The sequence below is a fragment of the Amblyraja radiata genome, chromosome 21 (genome assembly GCF_010909765.2).
Source record: "Amblyraja radiata isolate CabotCenter1 chromosome 21, sAmbRad1.1.pri, whole genome shotgun sequence".
Taxonomy (NCBI): domain Eukaryota; kingdom Metazoa; phylum Chordata; class Chondrichthyes; order Rajiformes; family Rajidae; genus Amblyraja; species Amblyraja radiata.
In genome coordinates, this window is record NC_045976.1 from 355,702 (window position 1) to 382,922 (window position 27,221).

The window sequence follows — 27,221 nt, forward strand, 5'->3', positions numbered from 1 at the left end:
CTTTATCTTTAAATTAAACTAAAAACACTAAAACCAGAGGAAATCTAAAGAAGGGTCTCTACCCGAAACGTCACCCAATTTCTTCTATCCTGAGTTGTTGGCTGCTCCTTGGAGTTCACCCGCACAATTAAAGCATGGAATAGTCTTCACCCTACCATAGGTACCCAACCAGACGCAACTAAATTTAAGGTGGCTCTTTTTCCCCCCAAGAACCCTTTTTTGCTTAAGTCCAAGTCAACAGTCAAGAGAGTTTTATTGTCATGTGTCCCAGATAGGACAATGAAATTCTTGCTTGCTGCAGCACAACAGAATATGTAAACATAATACAGAACAGGAGATAAAAGTTCAGTGTGTATATATACCATAGATCATATATATACACAATAAATAAACAGATAAAGTGCAATGGGTTGTTATTTTTCAGAGTTTGGTTTGATGGTGGTGTGTCCACCAGTTTAAATTCCATTTGGAGTATTTTTGGAGGACCAGGAAACCAAGAAGCAAGAGTTACTCCAGGCTCTCTCCCCCCCCCCCCCCCCCCCCCCCCCCCCCCAACATTCCTGTTACTGAAAAAGCTAATGTTGTTGAACATGGCTTGCAATTGAACCTGCTGCATGTGTATTTTGTGACGTCTATTTGAATGATGTTCTTATTGTACGATCTGTCACGTCGCAGCGGCCTCTGCAGTCCGTCTGTCTTTTTGTTATTTTTGTCCCGTTTTAATGTAGTTTTTATTTTTTTTTGATGGGGTATGTGTGCGTGTGTGTGTGGGGGGCGGGGGGTGGGGGGGAAACTTTTAAAATCTTTCCCCTGTACGGAGAACCCAACCTTTTCTCTGTCGGGTCTCTGTTGTCATTGGGGCTGCAACGTGGAGCGGCCTCCGGCAGGGACGACCTGGGGCTCCAGTCACGGAGCTACGGATCTACCCACCATCACGGAGCTGGCCGAGTTCGGAGCGGGTGGAGCTGTTGTCGCGCGCTGCTGCGACCCGACCCTCGGAGATTCGGAGGCTCCAACCGCAGGTCCGGTGGACAGTAATATCGGGAGCCCGCGGGTCCCTGCTGGGAGACCGCTTTTCGGGGTTTCCGCAACGGCGACTTCTCCCGCCCGAGTCGCGGGGTCGAGGAGTACCTGGAGCGGGGCCTGACATCGCCCGGCGCGGCTTCAACGGCTGCGGGACTTTGCTAGCGCCCGCCGGGGGCTCCAACAACAAGACCCGGAGCGCGGCCTTGCATCGCCCGGCGCGGCGTTAATGACCGCGGGACAATTGCCATCGCCCGCCGGGGGCTTTGACTCTGACATCGGGAGGGGAATGGGGGGTGCAGGGGAGAGATGTTTTTTTGCCTTCCATCACAGCGAGGAGATGCGCTGTGATGGATGTCTGTGTAAATTGTGTTGTGTCTTGGGTCTTTGTTTCTTGTGTGTATGACTGCAGAAACAACATTTCATTTGAGCCTCTATGAGGTTCAAGTGACAAATAAATTGTATTGTATTGTATTGTTAATCTTGTAGAAGCCACCGTTCAGCATGTCACTGTTGGGACTGTATATTCAATTGAAAATGTATAATCTAAGAATTTGGAATTATATCTTGTTTTGTGTGAACTTGGATCTGTTAAATCTCACTTTTTTTTAAATAGGCAATACATTGCAGAAGTATGGTTCCTTGCCAGGACACGCCATCTGTGAAAAACACTTACTCTGCACGGGTATGTAAATAAAATACTAGAGATATATTGGTCAATATTTTATTTTACATTTAATTTGGCTCGGGTTTTGGGATAGTTGCAAGTATATAAAAGTGTGGGAACTGGCAGAAAAATGTTTTCTCAATTGCTTATTGGATTGCTTAGACCATTTCTTAAGGATGGTCCCTAGTTATGATCTTCCTAGGTGGAACTATTCTCTGTTTGAAATACTCCCGTCAAAAAACTTCCAGAATTTTAAATGCACCTAAGCAAACCCCTCAGCAACTTTTACTTGAGAGATTGGTCTCCTTGTTTGTTTTCTAGGAGTAATATGCTTATCATATTTTTGGTACATTCATTTTTTTTTACTACATGCTCTCTGATGCATTCATAAAGTGGCAATCAAGCACTGTTGGGCGAGTCCAGAACCAGGGGCCACAGTCTTAGAATAAAGGGGAGGCCATTTAAGACTGAGGTACGAAAAAACGTTTTCACCCAGGAAGTTGTGAATTTGTGGAATTCCCTGCCACAGAGGGCAGTGGAGGCCAAATCACTGGATGGATTTAAGAGAGAGTTAGATAGAGCTCTAGAGGCTAGTGGAATCAAGGGATATGGGGAGAAGGCAGGCACGGGTTATTGATTGGGGACGATCAGCCATGATCACAATGAATGGCGGTGCTGGCTCGAAGGGCCGAATGGCCTCGTCCTGCACCTATTTTCTATGTTTTCTTTGTTTTCTATGTTTTTCTATGTAACATTGCTAGCCTTGGTAAATTCTTAGTTAAATTGGTGTCCAATTCTGAGCTACATGAAAGATAACAGCCATAGAAGAGAGTGTATATGAGATTTGCCAGAATTATACAGAGATACAGGTTTTCAGTTTGTTTTGAGAGACCACAAAAGACAAATATATGGAAAATTTAACGAATTGCTCAAAGAAAATGGTGGCAAAATGTTCAGTAATCAATGGATGTAGTTTAAGATAATTGGTAGAATAACCAGAAAGTTGTAGAAACATGATTTGGAATATGGCTCAGAAAAATTGTGCTCTGCAAGTAAGTGTTATAGCAGCCTAGTGAGAAAAAAAATTACAGATCTGTAGAATATGTTTTCATGTTGTTGCATTTGAAGCTACTGATGCAAGTGGGCACTTACTTTACCAAATAGGTATCTGTTCCAAAAGAACTAGTGGCTCTTATGAGTGCTAATCGAGATGGAGAATTGCCTGATGACCTCGATGCGAGCAGGAAGATTTATTGTTTTCAGCAAACAGTAAGTATGCTATATTTAATATTTCACTGCAAGCTCATTGACATACGAAGGGTTAAAATGACCTATCTGCGTGATCTCTTACAATTAGACTTTTGAAATCCAGAACCTCACTGTTTTTCTTAAAACCTTCACCATATAGAAGAAACTCATCCCTGTGCGTAGTTGTTGAATTAATAACATTTGAAGGCAACTTTGGGGATAAGAGTGGCTGAACAAAACTGGAAGATGGAAGCCAGGAGGTTTGGATAGATGAATTCTGTCATTGGGATAGTTCTGCTAGTAGTCTTGATGGCGTATCTGAGCACCAACAAGGTTCTGCAAGATTGGTAAAAGACAAACATAAAAATATAACAATACTGACTGGATTGCGTTTGGTTTACAGCCAAATCCAACCAGTCAGTGCTGATTTTATACACTTAAGCTCTTGCATTCTTCCCTTGTCAGCAATCTGACAGTGTAGCCCTCAATTTCCTTCGCCCTCATTTTCTTGTTCAGTATTCTCTTTAATGTATCTCTATTATTTATTTGAACCATCTGTAATTTTATATTCTCCTCTCTTTTGAGTAAAAATGTTTTCTCAATTGCTTATTGGATTGCTTCGACCATTTCTTAAGGATGGTCCATAGTTATGATCTTCCTAGGTGGAACTATTCTCTCTTTGAAATATTCCTGTCAAAAAACTTCCAGAATTTTAAATGCACCTAAGCAAACCCCTAACATTGTTACATTAGATATCAATCTGTCACCTGACATTACACCCTTTGAACAAATTATTGTAGATGCATTGTTGTGCCTGCTGCGTTGGTGCTAAAATGCAAAAGAGCATCTGCACCTGCTTGATGTAATATAAACTAAAGATAAAATTTGATTTATTGAATAGTTTAATGAAATTGTTGAGACTTTGTAAATTATATTTAAAAGAAGTTCCTTCAAACCTTGTTCTCTGGGCAAAATGGTGATTCATTCAAAACTTAATGTTAGGGATAAAAATAAGGTCAATGGAGAAGGGAAAGTTTTTATAAAGATTTACGAAATACCAATTAGGCCATGGAAGAGAATAGTGGACTGATGATATCAGTAAGACGCAAACAAGAGTTTTCATTTGTGTGTATGCTTGAGCTGAAAATCGATCCAGGATAGATTTTAGTCTCAGACGCAGTTATAGAAACCTAACAGCTCAGAAACTGGATCTATACTCTTGCAGCCTTTTTTTAATCAGGCCATTTAAGTAAAATGTTTATTTCATCTCACTACCTTTATCTGAATTTTAACATTGAGATAGCACTTAACACACTCAAACACAATCCAACTTTTCACTTAACACAATCCAAACACAATCCAGATTTTCAGATTATAGTCTCAGTCATGCAGCATAGAAATCGGTCCTTGGTCCCAACTTGTCAATGCTGACCAAGATGTCCACCTGAGCTTGTCCCATTTGCCAGTTTGGTCCATATCCTGCTAATTCTTTTCTAGTTATGTACCTCTCCAACTGGTCTTAAACATTGTAATTGTATCTGGCTCTGCAGTTTCCTCTGGCAGCTTGTTCCCTATATTCACCACCCTTGGGTCCCTTTTAAATCTTTCCCCTCTGACCTTAAATTTACGCCCTCTAGTTTTAAATTCCCCTCCCTTGGGAAGAAGTGTGATCATCCACCTTATCTATGCCCCTCACGAGTTTGTATGCTTCTATATGGTCACCCATGAACCTCCGACACGCCAGGGAAAAAAAGTCCCAGCCTATCCAGCATCTCCTGAAGCTCTCCGTTCATGATAACATCTTCATGAATCTCTTCTGCATCCCTTCCAGCGTAATGACATCCTTCCTACAGGAAGCATGACCAGAATTGCACGCAATATTCCAAGTGTGATCTCACCAACATCTTATGGAGTTGAAATATGACGAACGACCCAACGCCTGTACTCAATGCCTTGACCAATGAAGGAAAATGTGCCAAACCGCCCTGTCTACCTGTGTCGCCTCTTTTCGGGAATTATGTACTGATAATTCCCTTGATCTCTCAGTTCTACAACCTTCCAGGGCCTTGCCACTTTCAGTGTAAGTCCTGCTTTAGCCAAAATGCATCACCTTGCACGTGTCCGAGTTTAATTCCATCTGTCATCTCTGGGCCCATTTCTCTCGTTCTAGACCCTGCTGTAATCTTAGATAACCACCTTCACTGTCCTCTGCACCACCAGGTTTGATGCCATCTTCAAACTTACTAAGCGTATTAACATTGTCATCTAAATCATTAATGCAGATGACAAACAACAGTGGATCTAGCACCAATCCCAGTGGCACACCATTGTAAGGTGAAGTTTGTGTTGGATTTTGTGATCATAATGACATTGCTTGTTCTAAGTAACAGATAGCCAATTTGTGACACTAGTACAATAAATATAATTTCTAATACAATTGCATTTCTCTATAGGTTCCAATACCAAGCTACCTGATTGCTCTGGTGGTAGGATGTTTGGAATGCAGGTAATTTCTTAAATTGTTCATTGTTCTCATAGTTGTTAAGTAGCATATGCAGTGAACATTTTATTAAATACAAGACCCAAGTGCGGACCCCTTTGGGGCCCGGTCCCTCAAGGCAATATTCCACCACAGACCCATAGCCCCCAACTGCGAAGGCGTGGCTGACGGGTTCCCGTTGTGATGCCAGAGATCCCCGTTGTGACGCAAGTAACGGCAACCCTCCCCCAACTGCGCAGGTGCGGCCGGCAAGTGGGAGCACGACTGCGACGTTTTTAAAGTTCAAAATGGCAATAACCTATAAAATATTAGATCAAAGTGAACGCATCTCTTCAGTCCCCTATTCCCCAGCTCCATTATCCTCCCTCTCCCCATCCTCCACCAACCCTCCTCTGCTTCCTCTCCTCACCTCTTCCCCCTCCATTACCTCACCATCCCTCTTCCTACCCTTATCCTCCTCCATTCCCCCTCATCCCCAGCACTCCCACCCCCTCCTCTTCACCCTCCCTCTTCTTTCCCCTCTCCTCCTCCCCTCCCCCACTGCCTCCCTCACCTCTCCCATCCTCTCCTTTCCCCTATCCTCAGTCACTCCCTCCCTCCCTCCATAACTGCTCTCTTCTCCTAATATCATATCTAAAGATGCAAGTTGGGAAGTATTTGTTTGGTCTTTAGTTTGTTTACTCCGGAATTCTTGATAATTTTATGTATCTGTTTTCTATGATAGTTTGATTTGGCATTCTCGTATTACTGCAGAATTACTCTACAGGAAGGTTTTTTGATATTCTGCAATTTCAGGAAGGAAAATAAATGCGTTTCTGTACATGGACATATACGCTCTACATATACGTTTACATGTTGTATACATTTCTATGTATATAATAAAGAGATAATTGAATCTTATAAGATTGTATTGTGCATAAATATAAAACTTAGAAGCAAATGGCACCTGTTGCATTGTATGAAAATCACTCCATGATGGCCACTTTTTAAAATAAAGTAGCCAGTGCTTCATTCCAAATTCATTCATCTGTCTAGGAAAACCCTCTAGCTGCTCCATCGTGGCATCTAATTAGCCCTTCTGCTATCTTATGGGTTTAGTTTTGTGCTGATCCATGGATCTCTACTAAATGTAACTTGCTGATCAAGCAGTGTGACTGGGATGGGAAAAGCTGGGTCAGATTACCATTTTATGAGCTACATATGACTAAAAACCATGTACAAATTCCCTGTACATTTTCCTTTCTCATGTGGGGAGATGAGAGGTAGAAAACACGGCTCCATGTGGTATTGATGGATGCACAATATTTTCTTAATCAAACCAACAATGCCAATGGGAGCAGTAGTGAAGTCGCTTCTTTTACTGGACATTGCCACATGAGAAAGGATCGATAACTTAATTGGCTTTAATTTCACAAAACATCTCAAGTACGTCACAAACATAATTAAAACATGACGCCAAATAATGAAGAAAATATTAAAATAGATGGCTAAGTCTTGGTCAAACTATAGTTAACAACTTTTTACAACAAGGAGACAGCGGTACATGCATTTAGGGAGGAAGTTATAGCGCTTGGGCCTGAGGAATCAGAAAACATGAATACTAATGGTGGAAGGATTGCATACGTGCAAGGATCTCAAAGGTTTGTAGACTAGAGAAGGAAAGGGCGAAGCTATGGAACAACTTTAAAACGGGATTCAAAATGTAAAAATAAAAGCCTGTTAATCAGATACCTATATCACCGAGTTGTTTTGTATTCTAACGGTTAGGGAAGGGATTTTGTATTACTTTTAAATGTAGTAATTTGTCTATCATTTTTTGTCACGTCCTGAAGATTAATAAAAGTGTTAAATTCTATAAACACATGCTTGTCTTCCATGTTAATTATTTATATGACAGTGAATGTACTTTGCAGAGTGATTGGTCCAAGGTCTCGCGTCTGGTCAGAGAAAGAGATGGTGGATGCTGCTGCAAGTGAATTTACAGAGGTTTGTTTCTTGTACTATTGGATACGCACTTGGAATGTAATTATAGTGCTGCTCTGCTGGTTTTTTGCAAACTTTGATAAGTGGATGCATTATTCGGTTGGACTCATCTGCAGTTGGTTACACTTTCTACTATTAGGTCATATCCTTAGTACTTCCGTTAAGCTTTACCTCTGGTGTCTATGATTTCCTTGCCCCTGCCTCAACCAGATGTGCTGATGGTCCCTTGGTAACATCCAAAGACATGGTGGCAGTTTCCATGTGTATTCCAATAGTACCCAATTCTACCAACATCAACTAATTCAGGTCTACTTTAATGAATTGCTTAAGCCTTCAGTTCCAAATATGTGCAATTTGTTCTCTAAATACCTTTGTATTTGGAGAACTGCTTCCTTCAAGACCCTGTTTTTGATTGTCCTCCTCCCCGGGGTGGATCAGTTCCTTTCTAGTCAGCCCTCCAGGTCTATTTTTTCCCGTGTAGAAAAGCAAGGAAAATTGGAGGGAGAGTTGTTGAACCGCACACCAGAACTCTGAGCATTGAGAATAAGCCATGCACATTGAATAGTAGAATAAACTGAACATGCTTTGTACTCATATCTTTGATTTTCTGCTCTCTCTTGAGTAGCTTTGGAGCAGGGCCTGGATCCGGGCCAACAGCTATTGGAACACGGTGGGGAGAACTGGGAGATTGTCACCAATTTAAAATGGTGTGCTGTCTCCTCTTAGACTTGCAGGGATACATTTGTTGCATAAAGGTTGTTATTGAAGCGATGCTCCCAGTATATATAACTGGCGACGCAGACTACCTTCCTGCGACTTTGTGTATCCTAAATACATTTTATGTTGTAACAGACGGAAACCATGCTGAAAACTGCTGAAAACCTCGTCGGAGCTTATGTGTGGGGACAATATGATCTCCTCGTCCTTCCTCCCTCATTTCCATATGGTGGAATGGAGAACCCATGCCTCACCTTCGTAACACCAACTCTGCTGGTAAGATATGAAAAGATATACTAGACTAAGTGGAACCCATTGGGTCCCAGTCACACAGGAGGCCTGGTCCCCCAACACAATATTCCACCACTCACCCATTCCCCCAATGTAATATTCCACCACTCACCCATAGCCCCTAACTGCGCAGGTGCGGCTGATGGTTTCCCGTTGTGACACCCCTGATCCCCCCCCCATCTCCCCTCACCCCCCACTCTGCCTCTTGCCCTTACTACCCCATGCGTTTAAACGTTAAAGATGGGGTTTATTCAGTCCATTCTTACTTGTTGCGTCTCTTGTTGCGTTCTGCAGCCGGGGAACGGCTTCAGGTGGGGGCTGTCGGGAGCCGGTGGGGGGAGCGTCCTGCAGCTGGGGAAGGGCAAGGCTTCAGGCGGGGCCTTTGGGGGAGTGCACCATGGCCTACCACTGCCGTAGCCTATTGCTGCCTACCCCTGCCGCTCCCCACCGGCTTCTGTTGGGACCGGTGGGGAGCATCCTACAGCTGGGGACGGGAAGGCTTCAGTCGGGGTGGGGGGCGGTGTGGGGGGGGGGAGAGCTTCCTGCAGCTGGGGAAGGGGGACAGCTTCAGGCGGGGGCCGATTGGGGGGTTGGGGGGGGGGGGGTAGGAGCCTCCTGCAGCCGGGGCAGATGGGACGGTTTCAGGAGGGGGCTGTCGGGTGCCGGTGGGGTGGGGGGAGTGCCCTGCAGCTGGGGGAGGGGGATGGCTTCAGACGGGGGCTACCGTGGCCTATCGATGTTGTGGCCTATCACTGCCGTGGCCTACCGCTGCCTTTCCCCACCGGCTTCAGGTGGGGAGCATCCTGCAGCTGGGGACGGGGACGGCTTCAGGCGGGGGCTGGTGGGGGGTGCGGGAGCGTCCTGAAGCTGGGGACTGGACAGCATCAGGTGGGGGGGGGGGGAGCGCTGCCATGGCATACCACTGCCGTGGCCTACCGCTGTGAGGTGGGGTGGTTGTGGGAGGGTGATGGTGGTGGGGTGGGCAGTGTTGGGTTGTGGGGGGGGTGCTTGTGGAGGGGGGTTGTGGGGGAGGGGGGTGTGTGTGGGCGTGGGGAGAGAGCTTGGAGAAAAGATGGGGGTTGTTGGGGAGAGGGTGGTATCACGGGGTAGGGGCAGGAGCCAGCGAGGGGGACCAGATGGGGTGGGGAAGGTGCTGGAACACGGTGCGATGGGGACTCACAGTGGTCGCTGGTCGTTCTCGTCCGCCGGGATCAAATTCTCCGCTCTCAGTTTGGCCGGGCCGGGCTGGGCAGTTTCCGGTCCCTCCGAAAATTGTGTCCGGTTGGAAACGTCCGCCGGCCATCCTCAGCTCCAGTAAAGACGCAATGGTGCATGAAGGGGTGGGCCGTTCCGTGGAGTGACGGGAGAAAAGACCAATCGTGTGGTGCTGAACGGCAGGAGAGGAGATCAATCTGCGCTCGCGCGTTTTTTAACATTTTTATACCTCCCTAACTTTTACATTAGACCACCGATCGGAACGAAAGTTAGTGCAATCGCAGAACATGAGAACGGCGAGTAAGCTGGCAAAAAATCGTAGCGCTATCCCATGCCGTTTTTGCGCAAATAAAATGACCGCGCAAACTGGAAGATAACAAGATCAGACCTTTACTTATGTATAGTTTTTTGGCACGTTTCTGTGTTTTTCTCTCAAAATGCTTGTGTCCCTGTGAATTGAACTGAATCTTGGATCATTTTTTGGTGTGAGAATTTAGGGCAGCATCACAGTGCCATCATGAATTTTTATTTCCAGTTTTTCTTGCTGAAGTTTGCAGAATGTATAATATGTTTTTTGTCTTCTCCTAGGCTGGTGATAAAAGTCTTTCTAATGTAAGTACACATTTACTGTGTCTTCTCGATGATGTGTGATTATTTTCAAATGAATTTTACTAAGAGAACTTTGGTGGTACCGTTGTTGGCCTATGCCATGACTTGAATAAAAATATCAAAGTAAGGATCTCTTGCAAATTGAGCGAAGTTAACATTTATTTCTGATGCTTCTGATGAACTTTGGAACTTTGACTGAGCTACTCATGAGAGGATGTAATATTGAATTTTTAAAAGATTGATACAGGTTGAACACCGATTTTCAGGCACCCTCTGTTCCAGAGCTCTTCTGGCTTACGGTTTTTCTTGATTAACAGAGATCATGTGATAATAAAATGATAATACACCCCTTGCTCGCTAATGACACCCCCCCGTGTCTCTAAAACACCATGGAGCGCCAGAAACTGAAATAAAATAAATATAAAATGTAAATTGAGTGTGAATAGAATGACCAGCCGACCAATCCCTGGCTCGTACCATTTCCATGGCCACTCCCAACTCGCAGAGTGCACCAGCGAGCTCTTTAAACACCGAAAGGATGATGTCTAAATGAAATGAAGATAGCCACTGATTATAGGCTAATTGTGGGGAATGAAATACCTCTTCAGCTCAGCTAGGGCAGCTGCTTTCATTCACTGCACAAATGTTACATGTTGAATGTCAAAGTATTAATTGAATAAACAAAACTTTTATTCATAGGTAATTGCACATGAAATCTCCCACAGCTGGACAGGAAATCTGGTCACCAACAAAACCTGGGAGCATTTTTGGTAAGTATGTGAATCATGTCTGGAATTTGACTTCATCTTGTATGGTTGCTAATCATGAAGAGTCATAGCTTCATAAAAGAGGCCCTGCGGCTCAACTTGTCCACGCAGAACAAAGTTTTTTATACTTATATTAAACACAAGAGGATAGCCAGGGATAAGGTAGGATCTGCCAGATGGACTGCACCCTAGGGTTTTGAAAGAGGTGGCTTTCGAGATTGAGGAGGCATTGATAGTGGTATTTCAGAAATCCGTAGAGTCAGGAGTGGTCCCAGATGATTGGAAAAGTGCCAATATTCCTAAGCAGCCTAAACTCAATGCTGGCATTTATTTCAAGAGGGTTTGTATACAAAAACAGGGATATAATGATGAGGCTCTATAAGGGACTTGTAAGCAAAGATACTAGAGGAGGCCGTATTTGGAGTACTGTGAGCAATTTTGGGCACCATATCTGAGGAAGGATGTGCTGGCTCGAGAGGGTCCAGAGGAGGTTTACAAGAATGAACCCAGGAATGAGTAGGTTAGCCTCTGATGAGCGTTTGTCGGCACTGGGCCTGTACTCGCTGAAGCTCAGAAGAATGAGGGGTGACCTCATTGAAACATACAGAATATTGAAAGGCGAGGATAGAGTGGATGTGGAAAGGATGTTTCCACTTGTGGGAGAGTCTAGAACTAGAGGTCATAGCCTCAGAATTAAAGGACGTTATTTTAGGAAGAAGATGAGGAGAAATGTCTTTAGTCAGAGGGTGGTGTATCTGTGAAATTCTTTACCACAGAAGGCTGTGGAGGCCAAGTCAGTGGATATTTTAAAGGCAAAGATAGATAGATTCTTGATGATTACACGTGTCAGAGGTTATGGGGAGAAGGCAGGAGAATGGGGTTCGGAGGGAGATAGATCAGCCATGATTGAATGTGGGGTAGCCTTGATGGGCCGAATGGCCTAATTCTACTATTCTTTACGACCTTATGATCTTTCAAGGAAAAAGGAGGAAATTTGTGCTTGGAGTTCTGGATGGTGGCGAAGTACTAAACTAGTACTTTGCATCTATTTTCATGAAAGAGCAAGACAGAGAGATCAGTGTGGAGAATACTAATATGCAAAGGCAGTTAGTGATTAAGAAAGAGATGTTCAAGAAGAAACTGCAGATGCTGGAGAATCGAAGGTAGACAAAATTGCTGGAGAAACTCAGCGGGTGCGGCAGTATCTATGGATCGAAGGAAATAGGCCTTCGCTCCATAGATGCTGCCGCACCCGCTGAGTTTCTCCAGCAATTTTGTCTACCATTAAGAAAGAGATGTTGGGGCACTTGAAGAACATGAAGATGGATAAATGAACAAACGATTGTGGGGGCCTTGATGATGATCTTTGTGTCTTCTCTAGCTGCAGGCTAGTTCCCAGAGGATGGAGAGTAGCCATAGAGTCTTGCAGTGTGGAGAAAGGCTTAGCTTCCGAATTTTTTATTTGAAACCCTTCTTAAATAGAAGCACAACATTAGCCACCCTCCAGTCTACAGTGCACCTCACCGATATCTAATGATGGCGGCGCTGTAATGGCAGCGGCCCCTGCAGTTCGTCTGTCCTTTAAAAAAAAAAAAAATTGTCCCGTTCACTGTGTAGTTTGCTGTGGTTTTTATATTGTTTTTAACTGTGTATATGTGGGGGGGGGGGGGGGGGGGGGAACTTTCAAATCTCTTCTCTGCACGGGAGACCCGACCATTTCCCTGTCGGGTCTCCGTTGTCATTGGGGCCTAGCACCGTGGAGCGGCCTCCAACCGGAACGACCTGGGGGCTCTAGACGGAGAACCTGCGGACTTACCATCGTGGGGCTGGCCGGCTTCGGAGCGGGGAGTGCTGCGGTGGCACATGGCTGCGACCAGACTTCGGGGGCTCTAGCTGCAGGCCTGTGGATGGTAACATCGGGAGCTCTTGGGTCCCTGGTGGGAGACCGTTTTCGGATCTCCTGTGGCGGCCGCTTCTCCCGCCCGAGTTGCGGGGCTGAAAACGGCCCAGAGCGGGGCCTGACATTGCCCGGCGCGGCTTTAACGGCCGCGGAACTTGCCATGGGCCACCGGGGACTCCAACGTCAAGACCCGGAGCAGGGCCTTACATCGCCGGCGTGGCGTTAACGGCCGCGGGACTTACCATTGCCCGCTGGGGGCTTTAGCAACGGGAGAGGATGGAGAGCAGGGGAGAGACAAGACTTTGCCTTCCATCACAGTGAGGAGGAGATTCACTGTGATGGATGTCTGTGTGTATTGAGTTGGTTGTGTGTCTTGTGAAATTGTTTCTTTTTGTTGTATGGCTGCAGAAACCAAAGCTCCTAACGGAAAAATAAAGTTCATTGTATTATATTGTATTCGTATATGTAATCCAGGACCTACGATTTCTACTCTAGCTTAGGGCGGCATTGTCACTTTACGGTAGAACTGCTGACTTACAGTGCCAGAGACCCATGTTCAATACTGTCCATGGGTGCCGTCTGTATGTAGTTTGTACGTTCTTCCTATGACCACGTGTCTTTTCTCCGGGTGCTCTAGCTTTCTCCCACACTCCAAAGATATACAGTCTTGTAGGTTAACTGGTTTCTGTAAAATTGTAAATTGTCCCTAGTGTGTCGGATAGTGTTTGTACAGGGCGATTGTTGTTCAGCGGACTCGGTGGGCCAAAGGGCCTGTTTATTATGCCCCTGTCCCACTTAGGAAACCTGAACGGAAACCTCTGGAGACTTTGCGCCCCACCCAAGGTTTCCGTGCGGTTCCCGGAGGTTGCAGGTGGTTGCCGGAGGTTGCAGGTAGTGGAAGCAGGTAGGGAGACTGACAAAAACCTCCAGGAACCGCACGGAAACCTTGGGTGGGGCGCAAAGTCTCCAGAGGTTTCCGTTCAGGTTTCCTAAGTGGGACGGGCATTACTTGCCTTCAGGGAAGTTTTTGGTTGTGGTAAAAACTGATACAAAATATTCTTAATATTCCAGCTATCCCTTCTGCCCTCATGCAGTTAAATCTTTGATCTAGCGGACAACTAGATACAGTTTCTCTGGTTGAGTCTTTTTAATTCCTCTCCTACAATTCTTGATGATTTTGGTTTACATGGTGACCTTTATTTTGTTGAAGCTTTATAACTCTAAAAATCACAGAGTAGACTCTCCTTCGGGCCATTTACTTTGTCTCTTTTTCAAAGTAGGCAGCAGAATTTATTAGGTGAGGATGTTTCATTCTGGTGCAGCATTCAATACTGTTAAATGGGTTCTTGTATTTAAGGATCAAATGATTCCGTTTGTTCCCGATGGAAAAGATGCAACACTGTTGGGTCTCTGCCTGTTTGGCATTCCTTTTTCAAGCAGGGTTGGTTTTTAGCCAAACTATTATCTCTCCATGTTCTAGTCGCTTCTCATTAGTTGTCAATGCCTCCCAAATTGGAATCGTTTAAGGAAAAAAAAAAATGCTGCATTACAGATAATTGGTGTCCTGAAAGGAAGGCTTAAGGAGGAATCTTCATTTGTCATTAAATTATGTTGGATATTTCAAAGATACAGTTAATGTTGTTATATCACAGCAGCAGATTTATGCAGGTATGGCATATCTGTATTCACATTAACAGTGACTGTATTTGCTTGTTTTCAAGAGCTGACTTGGCTGTATCTGTGACATTGGTAGTTTCCATAAAAACAGGCCATGTGGAAAATGTTGCTTGGATTTATTTCAGAGACTTGCCTGATTCTGTCTTCTAACGTGTACCAATTTCATTGTAACCAGCAATTTAAAGTCGTTCAATGTTATACTTCAATTTTTTAATATTATATTACGATAGAGTATACCTGCACGATCTAATACGATTGCCATAGAAACCTTGCTGCACCAATTAGATGTGTTGTTTCTAAATTATGCTCCATGTGCTGGTGCTAGCCACTCTTCCTGTCCGACCTTTCATGTAGAATATCAGAAAGTATTCCAATGTATTGGTCTGACAACTTTCAATAAGTATAGTGAGTTCTTGGGTCACATTTGATGGAAATGAATCATTTTGTTTCTATTGACATTAGGTTAAATGAAGGCCATACAGTGTACCTGGAACGCATGATATGTCGGTGCATGTTTGAGGAGCAATGCAGGCAGTTTGTAGCGCTTGGAGGTTGGAAGGATCTACTGGAAGCAGTGAGTACATTATTTGTTATAGTAATCCCAGTAGATGCACAATGTTGTACACCGTATCAAGTTATATTCCTTTGCTATAGTGTGTTTTGTATCGTTCAGATGTAGGAGCAAAATAAACACCATGAGCCTGCTCCATCACTCAGTGAGTTCAAAGCTAATCCAACCTTGGCCTCAAGCTTGCTTTCTTTCCTGCTTCCCACATCTGTTGTTCCAAACTGGATCTGGATGACACTGTCTCCATTGCCTTATTGGGAATTCCAGAGATTTAGGATCTTGCCAAGATCTTATACATTATAGCGGAACTTCTATTTATGCTTTGAAGCTTCAATCCCTTTGCAGTAAAGGCTAACATTTAATTTGCCTTCTAATTACTTGCTATGCCTGTTGTTAGCTTTGTTGTTTGTACATTGATACATAATTCATTCTCAACCGCAGCATTCTGTAGTTTCTTTACATTTAAATTATATTCTGTCTTTGTTTTCCCTGTTGGAGTTAAAAACATCACATCACACTGCCAAGCTTTGTCTCACTGACTTGGTGTCCCTTTGCACACTCTTTGTATCCTACGCACAGCTTGCTTTCCCGTCTATCTTTGCCTCATCAACAAATATGGCTACTTTACTCATAGTTCCCTTAAATCCTCAAACAAGTGGTAAATATTTGAGACCCAACATTAAGCACTGGGGCACCTCACTACTTACAGCTCGCCAACCTGAAAATTGCTCATTTATCTCACTTCTGTTCATTAGTTAATACTCTATCCACAATGACACATTACCTCCTATGATATAAACTCTTGAGCAGTAACATAGTAGTACTTTATAATCATAATAATCATAATCGTAATTTATTGGCCAAGTATGTTTTGCAACATATGAGGAATTTGGTTTGCTGTACAGTCATACCAAAAAAAAACAACAAGACACCCAACTACATAGAAAATTTGACATAAACATCCACCACAGCGGCTCCTCCACATTCCCCTCCATGATGGAAGGCAATAAAGTCTTATCTTTTTACCTCCCGCGGTCGTGAGGAGCCGAACCATCCGCAGCCGCAAATCGAGCTCCCACATCGGAGCCGTCTAAGCTCCTTCATCAGGGCGGTCGAACTCCTGCAGTTCTGAAGTCGGTCGCTAACCAGGGGACCGTGAGCTCCGTGATGTTAAAGTCCATAGCTCTTGCAGGTTGGAGCACCAAAGGCCGACCCCTGGCAAAGGGATCGCCCACTCCGGGATGTTAAAGTCTGCAGGCTCCACGGTTTTGGAGCTCTAGAAGTCCCAGCAAGAGGCCGCCAGCTCCATTGATGTCTATTCAGAATCCAGACGCACTCATGGACTGGTTTCCTTTTTATCTGTTGCCTTGTTACTTCTTCAAAACTCACTTGTAAATTTGTCAAGCTTATCCCTTGATTCCACTATCCCCTAGAGCTGTGTAGGTATGTGATGGTAACTTTGTGAAGACATATCACTAGTTCGTACAAGTAGCATTTTTCAGACAGCGGAGGGTGCTATTGTCTTCTTTAAGTTAAATATGAACTTTATTGCAATCTTTGTGGGTTTTTCTCCTCATTCTGTTTGAAATAAAGGTGAGTCATTAATTCCCTTTTCGCGAGAGTACAAAATTATTTATAAATTCTCACTTAAAATCTGTATGTTTGTAATTATATGGACATATGGAACTGAACACATCTAGTGAATAGAACTATGGCTGCATGCTTTTGACAGCAGGGCATTGATCCTTTCATTGAATCATATGTTTGTGGCTTAACTTATTCAGTTACTCTAACTATTCATTAAAGAAATGACATCTTTTCGTAACTGTTTTTAAATCTTTCAATTTCCAAATGCATGTACTTTAGAATCAGAAATACAGCATAGAAACAGGCCCTTCAGCCCACAAGGTCCACTCTGACCATCAACCACTATTTTACGCTAATCGTACATTAAATCCTAATTAATGTGTTTATTTTTCCCACTGCCACGAAATCCCCCAGGAACTACCATTCACCGGCACACTAGGGGCAATTTACAATGGTCAGTTAACCTACCACCTGAATATCTTTGGGATATGTAAGAGAAACAGAGCACCCAGAGGAAACCTATGTAGTCACCGAGAGAGCAGGCAAATACCATGCCTTTAGCATCCAAGGTCAAGGTTTGAACCTAGGTCTCTGGAACGGTGTTGCAGCATTCCCACTAGCTACTCCCTATTGCCTCCTTGGTCATAAATTACTTTTATAGAAAATATGCTGGAATTTAAAAAACAAAACAAGCATGTTACAGGCAGCACTAATGCTGCAAGGATGTACGGTGTCATAATGGGAGAAGGAAATGAGAGTGCTCAGCAGGGGACTTGTGGGATACAGGGATAGAATAATGGTATTCAGAGGGACCTTGACAGACTGATGAAGAGCATTATCTGCTGGAGCAATTTATTTTTGCAAAGAAAGCTACGAGCGGGGCTTGTACTCTTGCAGAAGCATACTCGTGGGGTTAACACTGGTTCAATACAGTCAATGAATGTGCAGTCAATGAGGTGCTCTACTTAAGGATTTGCCAGCAATGCAGGTTTCCCCTGTGCCACCTGTCCATGGAAGGAAAGTAGATAAAATTATCTATTCTTGATTGCAAACCTTAGTTGACTGTTCTAATGGAGTAGTGAGGTCCTTCCTGAGATTAGGAAGCTGTGAGTAGCCATGACTGGTAACTCCACATGCAACACAGTCCACAAACGTGGTGATAGGCTCCTGGGTGGTGGTGTGTAAATGGCTCAGGTAGGTCAGAAGGAGTGAGAAAGGAACAGAGGGGATCGGACCACTTGAAATAGGAGAATTCAATGTTCATACCATTGAGTTGTAGACTATCTAGTTGGAAAACAAGGTTTTTAAAAAAAGACATTGCTGGAGTAACTTAGTGGGCCAGGCAGCATCTCAAGGGAACATGGATGGGCGACATTTTAGTTCTCCTTCAGACTGATCATGGGCATTAGGGCGCAGTGGGGAGGAAGATGGAAGAGAGATGGGGATGGGACAAAGTCTGGCGAGTGATGTGTCAGTGCAGATGAGGGAGGTTTTTGATTTGCAGATGGTTATACAAAGGCCAGAGGTGAAAAGACAAATTGTGATATACTGTAAGGATAGAAGAGGCACGAAGTGTGAAGCCAGAAGAGGGAATATAGGTGGAAGGAGATGGGGGACTGGAAAGGGCAAAATGGGTACTCATCCAGGTGGGGCAGGGAAGATGGGAGAAAAAGGGGGGGGGGGGGGGGGTGTTTGTAGGATAGTTAACTAAAATTGGAGAATTCAATGTTCATTCCGTTGGGTTGAAAGCTACACAAGCAGTCTATGAGGTACTGATCCTCAAGTTTGCATGTCCCCTCACTCTGGAATGGATGAAGGCTGGGCCAGAAAGGTGAATGTGGGAGTGGGAAGGGGAGTTAAAACAGCTATCAACTAGGAGATCCAGCAGGCCTTGACAAACTGAGCACGTGTTCGGCAAAATGGTCGCCTAATCTATGCTTTGTTTCGCCGAAGTAAAGGAGGCCACAGCGGGAGCACCAAATGCAGTGGATGAGGATAGAGTATGTACACGTGATCCTCTGTCTATCCTGGAAGGACTGTTGGCGTCCATGGGTGGATGAGAGGGAAAAGTCTAAAGAGAGGTGTTCCATCTTCTGCAGTTGCTGGGGAAAGTACCTGGGCGTGGATGGTTTGGATGGAAAGGGATGAATGAACTAAGGAGATGAGATGGGTATAGTCTCAGCAGTAAGTGGAAAGCGGTGTGAATGGGAAGATGTGACTGGTGGTTGGTCACGGTTAAGGTGGTGGAAATATTGGACAATGATATGTTGAATACGGAGGCTGGTGGAGTGAAAGGTAAGGACCAGGGGAATGCTATCCTTGTTCTGTCAGGGGTGTGAGGGATCAAAAACAGAACCACAGGCCACAAAGGAAATGCGGGTGAGGAATCCATGTATGACAGCAGGGGGGTAAACTATGTTTCCCAAAGAAACGGGATATCTCGGATGTCCTAGAATGGAAAGCCTCATCTTTGGAGCTGATGTGGCAGAGACAGAGAAATTGATGGTAGAGGATGGTGTCTTTGTAAGAGGCAGGGTGGGAGGAGGTGTAGTCCAGATAACTAGGAGTCAATGGGTTTATAGTAGATATAAGGTGTTATTCTTCTAGTTGACATTTGTCTGCGTCCTGGTGGAGGAGGAGGCTGAGAACAGGCAGGTCGGTGTTGTAATGGGAAAGCAATTTAAAATGGTTTGCATTTGGGAGCTCCAGATGGCCACTGCAGATATAGTGCAGTTGCTTGGCAAAGCAGGGCAAAATGCAGATTGATTGTTATCCCTTAACTGGAATGGTTTCAGGAGAAATTACTTAGTAAAAAGTATTTGATCTGAAAGGAGAGGAGTGTTATTTTTGTGGTTGCGACTCAGCCTGGAGATGAATATTGTATACTATATTACAGTTTTTATTAGTCACTTTGTGTGTGTGTGTGTGTGTGTGCGCGTGTGGGGGGGAGGATGAGGGTGAGGGGAGAGAGTTTCTAATGCTGATGGAAACCCCTAAAAAGTATTTGCGTGTGTGGTCGGCAGTCTCGAAATGGATGCAGCAGCACTCTACTGTGTGTTACACCTAGTTTCCACAAGTTCGTATTAAATTTCAGAATTGTAGATTTTTCAAGGTCAAGTATCCAAGTGATATAATAATAATAATAAATTTTATTTTTGGGCGCCTTTCAGACATCTCAAGGACACCTTACATAGATTAACAGGAATATAAACATATAATCAGAATAAAATAAATAATAAAGACATCACAGAAACACAAATTAAAAACAGAATTCAGTCCAAAAACAAAAAATCAAAAACACAATGTGAAGAGAGAGTAGCGGCAGCTAAAGCGCGCCAGCGTCCACTCTCCCTTCCGACAGCCATCTTGGACAAAGACTAACAGGATTACCATACAGACAAAAAATCATCCCCCCAACAATGGATACCACTGGGGTTGGGGAAGACACAATGTCCAGTCCCCAACCCCAAGTTCACCCCAAAGTCAGGCCTATTGAGGCCACCGCAATTGCATCTACGGAGGCCCGATGTTCCTGGCCGTTCTCACCGGGTGGTGATTTTGCCCCGGCGTCGGGAGAGTCCTCTCAGCAGCTGGGCCACCTGGAACGGCCACTTTCTAGCTGGAGACCGGGGCTTCCGAAGCCGACAAGGCCGCGCCGGTTTGGAGCTCCCAGGCTCCCGATGTTGAAATCGGCGCCGCCTGCTCCGCTCTGCAGACCCGCAGCCCGGAGGTGTTGAACACGGCGGTCACAGCTCACCGGAACTCCAGCGCGGCGACCCAGGCAAGGCATCGCCCGCTCCGCTCCACGATAGCGCTCCAGCGCTGTGCGGCCACCGAGGCCGAGGTGCTGGGCGGTCCCCGCCAGGAAATGGCACTCCAAGCCAGCTGGTAGGCCACGAGGACGGGTCGACGGGCAGCCCGGAGAAAAAGCTGCCTCACCGACCAGGTAGGGACCTAGAAGTAAACTTTGACCCCTACCCCCCATATTAGAAAGTCCATATCTCCAAACATCACTAAACAAGACTCACTAAAAACTTTTTTTTAAAAAAGCGAATTAAAACGGACGGCTGCTGGCTAGCAGCCGTTCCCCAAGATGGCTCCTCCTTTTTGCGATATGTAGATCTATCAAAGATTATTCCATCCAAAACTCCCTGGAGTTAATTTTCAAGTTAACAACAACTGAGTGCTTTACTTAAAATTAATTTTTAAAAAAGCACTCAGTTGCTGTGTTTCAAAAACCTTTGTATATTTAATAATAATTATCAATAGATATCTAGTTTGTCTGATTCTATTTCCTGGGCATCCCTTGGGATATACAGCAATTATGTATTTATAAATTATTGTCTTGAGCTTAAGAGAGTCCACCCTAAGAGTTGTATCCTGGAAAAATCATTGCACCTGGAATAGGTGCTTGGATATAATGCTCTTTTGTAGTATTATATAATGTACCACAATAATGAACACAGCTTTTTACAAGGTTTTTCCACCAGTAAAATTGATTCTGAAGTTTAACACCAGTTAGGTGAAAGTAACTTAATCTTAAATTATTTTACTTAGGTAAATCTACATGTTAAACAGATTCCAAATGGTAACTGTACGAATCTGAGGCATTTACTTGATACTTTATCCTGTGACATCACTGATGCATTGAGAAATATATCATTTATTTTGGTTTTCTGGGTAAAGAATAAATAAGATCTGTTTTGTTTCATTACATAGTAAATACCAACTTCAGAAATGTAATTAAAATCTATGCTTTGTACTAGGTTAAGACATTTGGTCCGACTAATCCTTTGACCAGTCTAATTCCTGAACTCCGTAACATTGACCCTGATGATGCATTTTCATCAGTACCTTATGAAAAGGGATTTGCTTTACTTTATCATTTGGAGGAGCTACTTGGAGGGCCAGGTAAATACTCCATGTTCAAAACTATTCATCTGCTTAAATGGGTATTTTAAGTGAAGTTGAAAACAATTTGTTCCACTTATATTTCTAGAAATCTTCATGGGGTTCCTCAAGTACTACATTCAGACTTTCGCCTACCGCAGCATAACCACGGAAGACTGGAAGAATTGCCTGTGTTCATATTTTTGTAATAAGGTGAATGTCTTTAGAATGGTCTGTGATCATTTTTATTTTCACATTTTATCAATGTGAAATTGCAATGATCCCTTAAAATAGAAATCTGAAAATTAGCTGCTTACTGATTCATGAATGTTGTTTTTATTTCCATCACTTCACCGCATTTTAACACTGAAGGAACTTTTGGAATCTCACAACACCTCTCCATGTTTCATTTGATGTCTCTAGAATAGCCTTAGAATAGGCTAGTTGTTATAGCCGTTTGCTGTGCAACACTATAGAATTATAATACGCAGCTTGCATTAGTTCCACAAATATCTGCATTGTTGTACAACAATATTACAGCAGTTATTTTGTTGTCACAGAAGTGCTTAGTGCTCCCTCCACTTAAAAAATGTCTGGGAAATTAAGTTTTATTATTCTACACATTGATTTTCTAAACAAAAAATTAGCCTGCTATGAAAGTTGACTCCTGAACTGGAAGTTTGGAGGCATCTCCCTGTTTAGCAACTACTAGAACACAAAACAGTACAGAGCATGAACACACCCTTTGACGCACAATGTCCATCCTAAACGTAATGTCAAGTTAAACTAATCTCTGCCTGCATCTGATCCGTATCCCACCATTCCATGCACATCCCTGTACATACCGAAAAGCCTCTTAAATGCTGCAATCGTATCTGCCTCCACCATCGCTCCTGGCAGCACATTCCAGGCAGCTACGTGTGTGTGTTTGTGTGCGAAGATCATCTTTAATCTTTGCCCCTATCACACTAAACCAAAGACTGTCAGTCTTTCACGTTTCTACCCTGGGGGAAAAGGTTTTGACTGTCTACTAATTCTGTGCCACTGTCTACCCTGTCTCTGCTGTGGGTTTTGCTGCCTCCACAATGGGAGTCGGGATGAATAAGGACTTTAGGAGCTTCCTTGTTAGAATAATGTCCAGGAAAAGCAAAACCATGTTGCTTTGTTACATTGAGGCTGCTGTCAAAAAACTTTTTTATCCTGACTCCATATTACAGCATGACCCAGCTGTACTGAGACAAGCCAGTTATAATTAAAGTGAAACATGCTGAGGAAATGTGACCCAGAATGATTTTAATTCTCTCTCTCTCTCTCTCTCCCTTCCACCTAAAGATAACTGGGCAAAGCTTGAATGTAGATTCATATGTTAAGTCAAACAGGAAACCAATTTATCTCTAGGTGGTTTCAAGCAGTGAAATGAGAGTTAGTTCAACAGAGAAAGTTGGGTTGGGTCACTTGTAGAATGCTTTTCAAGTGCTGAGTGTCCATGTTTTGTTTAGAAAGTTAGTATCAACAAATGTTGACCAGGCTTTTGTAAACTTGGAAGATGAAAGATGGTGTGAAGACGTGAATCCTTGAGAAAGTTTTCTTGTGGACCAGGAAAGCCAACAGTGTTTCCTACAAATCCAAATAATCCTGTAATCTAATCTCATACTCTTCAACCTTTAATCCTGTCTAGTCTGTCCGCTGACTAGATAGCACTAATTATTTTAATTCTTGAACATATTTTTCTATATTAGAAGTTGAGGCATTGTTTGAAGTAGCACTTGAGAGAAGTTGAGGCATTATTTGTGGTGTGCCACTAATAATTTCACTATTCACCAGACTGATGTGTTGAATCAAGTTGACTGGAATGCATGGTTCCATTCTCCTGGGATACCGCCATTCACACCGCAGTGAGTAGTCTTTTGTCGTAATTAATTAAACCAAGGCACCTTTTTTAAAAATGAACATTATCTGTGATTTAAAACAATTACTTCAATAATTTATTCACTTCAGGAAAACCAGCAGTTCATTTTAAATTATTGTAATCTCAATTGAAATATTTCTGGAACTGTGATATTTTGAGCAGCCTTTAATCTTTTTAGAAGGATGCATTCAGCCAACAATGATAATTAATAGCCATGAATAAAGTTTAATGTATCGTGTTCCTTTTAGCTTTTGAAATATATCATTACATTACACAAAATTGTATGCTATTGATGTCGAAGGGATCTTCAAAGGCTTTGGAATGACCTATCCATTCACTTCAATTTCCATTCAGTTTCCAGTAGAAATGTGCAAGGATGGTTTTTTTAAAATGCAGGCAGGAAAAAACTTAAACTTCCCTAAAACCAGGGGAAATATTCATTTCAATATGTAAATGAAACTTGTAAATAAAGAACAAAGCAAAATGTCTAGATGCAGCATGAGCGTTTACAAATGTGCATCAGGCCAGAGATGGATTTTGAGACTGAGAAGAGTTTGCCAGGGAATTCTAGTGTTTAGTCCAAGGACAATTGAAACATGACTGACAAAGGTGGAACAGTGAAAATCAGGGATCCACAATTAACTGCAGAGAAGTTGAAGACTTCTGGAGGAGGCTAAGATAGAAGGAGAAAGTGCATGAAATGATTTTAAAACTAAGATGAAGATTTTAAGATTAAGATATTATTGTGAGTGAAGACGTGGGGGTGGTGAGGTAGGCAGTGTTTCAGTTAAGATACATGTAACATGATCTAAGCCTGGGTAGGAGTTTGGCAATGTTAGGGTAGAACAGTCTTGCTGATTAGAGCAGAAATGTGAATAGATGGTCATCTAGGAGTTAAATCCAACACTTAAATTGAGAACCATTTGGGGTCGGCAGACAGCTCTGGTAGAGGAAGTACTCCAATTTTGGAACCAATCTACCAGATTTCTCCAATCACTTGCACGTGGAAAATATGTAAGCATGCTGGATGAAGCAATTTGTTAAGCATTACATTGATATAGATCTTTCTATTAGTCAGACAAGGTTTCTGTTAACTTCAACAGGTGTAGTCAGCGAAGGGTTGCCGGAATCAATAGAATAAAAAAATTGGGCTACCTGATTTTGATATCTGCTTCTGTCAAATCAACGTGGAAGTGAATTCTTGTCTTTTTAGCGTTCAAAGTAAAATTTAAGCTCTTTAACAATTAACCTAACATTTATCGATTGGTTGTAGTGCAAAACCTTCAACTGATAGTACATGTACAGTCTGAAGAAGGGTTTCGGCCCAAAACGTTGCCTATTTCCTTCGCTCCATAGATGCTGCCTCGCCCACTGAGTTTCTCCAGCATTTTTGTCTACTTTCCATGTACAGGAACTCAGTTTTCATTAGGCACAACAATAATTTTTCAATTCTCTATTTAAGAAAATATCCCACCGTGTACTTTCTCCGTGTATTAGTTTTTTTTCTTGAATAATCCTTTCATTTCACGACTTGTTAAAACTGCCTTTCACCAGAGTATATGTGGTTGCGCTTGTTTTGCAGTTACGACACCACTTTGGCTGACTCTTGCAGATCTCTCTGTAAACGGTGGATCGCAGTGAGTAAAATCGATCTGTCAAATAAAAATAAACCAGTCATCCCCCCCATTTGTTAACTTTGTGAAATGTTTAGTTAATGATTAAGCAAGTGCCTAAACTGTCTGAAAATGAAAGTTTAAAAAAAAACTCTAGACACTGCGAACCTGAAACAAAAACAGAAAATGCTGACAACACTGTTCATAGGAACATGCAGCATGGCCTCAGGCCAGGTCTGAAGAAGGGTCTCAACCCGAAATTTCACCTATTCCCTTTCTCCAGAGATCCAGCTGTTTGATCCACTGAGTTACTCCAGCTTTTTGTGTCTATCTTCGGTTTTAACCAGCATCTGCAGTTCCTTCCTACACATGACATCCGGCCCTTTGGCCAACCAGGTGTGTGTGTGCGCCAATCTATTTACTTTAATCCTACATAAGACCCTTTTTTTTCTTTTTAAATCTCCGTGTACTTTCTCCGTGTATTTATCTATTCCCAGAGATTCCACCATTAAGTTGCACACTAGAGACTATGTTGCTAGCCTTTCCGAGGCATGTGAGGTATAAATTGAGTCAATGGAAGGGAGGTTGGTTCGTGTGATGGTCGAGTTTGCATCTAGAATTCACTGCAATTTCTTGCAGTCTTGGATGGAGCTGTTTCCAAACCAAGCTGCGATGCATCCCGATAATGGTGCATCGGTTGAAGTTGGTGAGGATTGTTCGGGAAATGCCGACCTTCCTAAGCCTTCTTAGGATGTCGAGACGTTGGTGTGCTTTCTTGGTCGTTGCTTCAATATGGGTGGTCCAGGAGAAGTCGTTGGTGATATTTACTCCTAGGAATTTAAAGTTTTTAACAATAGACAAAAGGTGCAGGAGTAGGCCATTCGGCCCTTCGAGCCAGCACCGCCATTCAATGTGATCATGGCTGATCATCCCCAATCAGTACCCCGTTCCTGCCTTCTCCACACATCCCCTGACTCCGCTCTCCATCTCTACTTCGGCGCTGCCAATGTAAGTTGGGGTATGTGTACCGCTTCGCTTCCTGAAGTCGATCACTCTCTTCTTGGTCTTGCTGACATTGAGAGAAAGGTTGTTGTCTCGACACCAGGACACAAGGTCCTCAATCTCCTTCCTGCACTCCGACTCATCATTATTTGATATCCGGTCCACAATGGTGGTGTTGTCTGCGAATTTGTAAATTTAATCAGAATTGTACAAGGCTGCACAGTTGTGGGTGTACAAGGAGTAAAGAAGGGGGCCGAGAACACATCGTTGCGGAGCACCAGTGTTGAGGATTATCATAGAGGGTGACTTGTTACCTATCTGCCATGATTGGCGTCTGTTGGTCAGGAAGTCGACGATCCAGTTGCAGAGATAAGTGTTGACTCCAAGTCCCGTCAGTTTGGTGTTGAGCTTGGATGGTATAATGTCGTCAATGAAAGAGTCTGACGTAGGTGTCTCTTATCCAGGTGTTCCAGGGAAGAAGGGTCTCGGCCCGGAACGTCACCCATTCCTTCTCTCCAGAGATGTCGCCTGTCCCTCTGAATTACTCCAGAATTTTTGTCTATCTTCGATTTAAACCAGCATCTGCAGTTCTTTGCTACATATTAAGTCTACCATGATTGGTCTCAAAGATCAAGAGTGTTATAGCTATAGAGCCATAGATTCATACAACATGGAAACAGGCTCTTCTGCCCAACTTGCCCACATCGACCAACATGTCCCATCTACACCTGTCCCACTTGCCTGCGTTTAACCCTAAATCCCTCTAAACCTGTCCTATCCATGTACCTATGTTCTGAATCTCATTTTTGTTATATGGTTGGAACATTTTTTTTAAATGGCAGTACTTGGTAATTTACTGGTGAACTTTGAGATCATTCTTTGGTAATTTAAAAAAATAATTAAATTATTGTTGCAGGCATCTGATTCTGAACTGAACTGCTTTAGTGAAAAGGATCTGATTAATATGTCATCGCAACAAAAGATTGAATTTCTTGCTCTTTTACTGTTGGAGGTAAGGAAATGATTTGGGGGAATTAATGTGCATTTGTCCAGAA

The 27,221-nt window shown here is 43.3% G+C and overlaps 1 protein-coding gene across 1 annotated transcript in view; it reads left to right on the forward strand.

Annotated features, from left to right (window-relative positions):
• Positions 1-27,221, forward strand: part of lta4h (leukotriene A4 hydrolase) — a 59,366-nt gene that overhangs the window by 24,876 nt on the left and 7,269 nt on the right. Inside the window, exons 4-16 of the mRNA XM_033039363.1 lie at positions 1,640-1,708; positions 2,855-2,959; positions 5,392-5,444; positions 7,352-7,424; positions 8,274-8,414; positions 10,233-10,256; positions 10,953-11,023; positions 15,060-15,171; positions 21,519-21,663; positions 21,752-21,855; positions 23,467-23,537; positions 25,134-25,188; positions 27,083-27,178. Coding sequence (XP_032895254.1) covers positions 1,640-1,708; positions 2,855-2,959; positions 5,392-5,444; positions 7,352-7,424; positions 8,274-8,414; positions 10,233-10,256; positions 10,953-11,023; positions 15,060-15,171; positions 21,519-21,663; positions 21,752-21,855; positions 23,467-23,537; positions 25,134-25,188; positions 27,083-27,178 — 1,119 coding nt within the window. The remainder of the gene's footprint in view (positions 1-1,639; positions 1,709-2,854; positions 2,960-5,391; positions 5,445-7,351; positions 7,425-8,273; positions 8,415-10,232; positions 10,257-10,952; positions 11,024-15,059; positions 15,172-21,518; positions 21,664-21,751; positions 21,856-23,466; positions 23,538-25,133; positions 25,189-27,082; positions 27,179-27,221) is intronic.